The sequence below is a fragment of the Morus notabilis genome, unplaced genomic scaffold (genome assembly GCF_000414095.1).
Source record: "Morus notabilis unplaced genomic scaffold, ASM41409v2 Scaffold302, whole genome shotgun sequence".
Taxonomy (NCBI): Eukaryota; Viridiplantae; Streptophyta; class Magnoliopsida; order Rosales; family Moraceae; genus Morus; species Morus notabilis.
In genome coordinates this window covers 23,790-24,995 of record NW_010364886.1, presented here as the reverse complement: position 1 = coordinate 24,995, position 1,206 = coordinate 23,790, and the positions used below count along the sequence as shown (strand labels likewise).

General features: G+C 41.0%; 1 protein-coding gene across 1 annotated transcript in view; it reads right to left on the bottom strand.

Moving 5' to 3' along the window:
* Positions 1-733: 733 nt before the first annotated feature.
* The window catches only part of LOC112093314 (protein TsetseEP-like), a 663-nt gene continuing 190 nt past the window's right edge, over positions 734-1,206 (bottom strand). The window contains exon 2 of the mRNA XM_024171494.1: positions 734-998. Coding sequence (XP_024027262.1) covers positions 734-998 — 265 coding nt within the window. The remainder of the gene's footprint in view (positions 999-1,206) is intronic.

The window sequence follows — 1,206 nt, the reverse complement described above, 5'->3', positions numbered from 1 at the left end:
AAGTTTATCGCCTAGATGGTTGAATAAACCTGTGTACTTCAAGAACTTGGGCATCATGACAGCGATTGGCTCCACTTGTCTTTGCATCTGTTGATCTCTGTACATCATAACAACTGAGTCATACACCTTTATGTTGAATTCAGATAAATCAACATAAAGCGTAACCCAATGCTTCCTCCCAATGTTAAAAGGCATAGTGAAGCCCTGCGCGCCATCTCATTTATGGCCAATTATGCGCTTTTGTCCACAGACATATTCATCTAGGTCGTTGTCAAACGTATATGTTGCCAATTTCTTTTTATTGATGTAGAATCGCGCTCTCAACTTTTGGCAAAATATATCATCTAGGATGACAACATTGTTATTGAACTGCCCTTCAGGTGCCCTTGACCTCCTAATCGATAGAAGACCCCATGCCTCGTCAATTTGCTATAAGTCATAAAAAATTAATTCAATATAATGATAATGGTATAAAAAATAAGACTATAAATTTAGTAAATATGTTGTGATTATTTACATCATTGAACAGCCATTCACCTGGCTTCAAGATGATCTGGAAGAAGTCCTTCCTCCAATCTCTAAAACCGTACTCAATCAGCTCAAAGTCCGTACTAGAATCAGCGAACCACTTGTTGAAGGCCTCGACAGCATCGTTAAAGGTCCACATCTTCTTCTTCACGTTACGCAGGGGATCTGTGTAAGGCGACTCAATATACTTGCTGGGCCTCTTAAGTCACTTTTCATTCTTCGATTCAGACTCTGGCTCTGAATGAACCTGCTCAAGCTGATCCTCAGGCTCTGGCTGGACCTGAGGCTCAAGTTCTGCCTCAGGCTCAAGCTGAACCTCTGGGTCAAGTTCTTCCTCAGGCACTGGCTTTGGCTGTAATTGTTGTTTCGCTAGACATGCTATATTGTCCTTAATTTCTCTAACAGATACGTCTAGCGAGTCTAGCCTCTTGTTGATGGCTTCAAAATGTCTACTATTGCACTCTACCATCCTGTGATAGAGTATGTAAACTATGTGATCAATAGACATACCATCTTGCTTGCTCGGCTGTTGTTGTTGTTGTTGTTGTTGTTGCTGCTGTTCAGGTTGTTGTTGTTATTGCTGTTGCTGTTGCTGTTGCTGTTGCTGTTGTTGTTGTTGTTGTTGTTGTTGTTGTTGTTGTTGTTGTTGTTGTTGTTGTTGGGGAAGTTGCTGTTGTT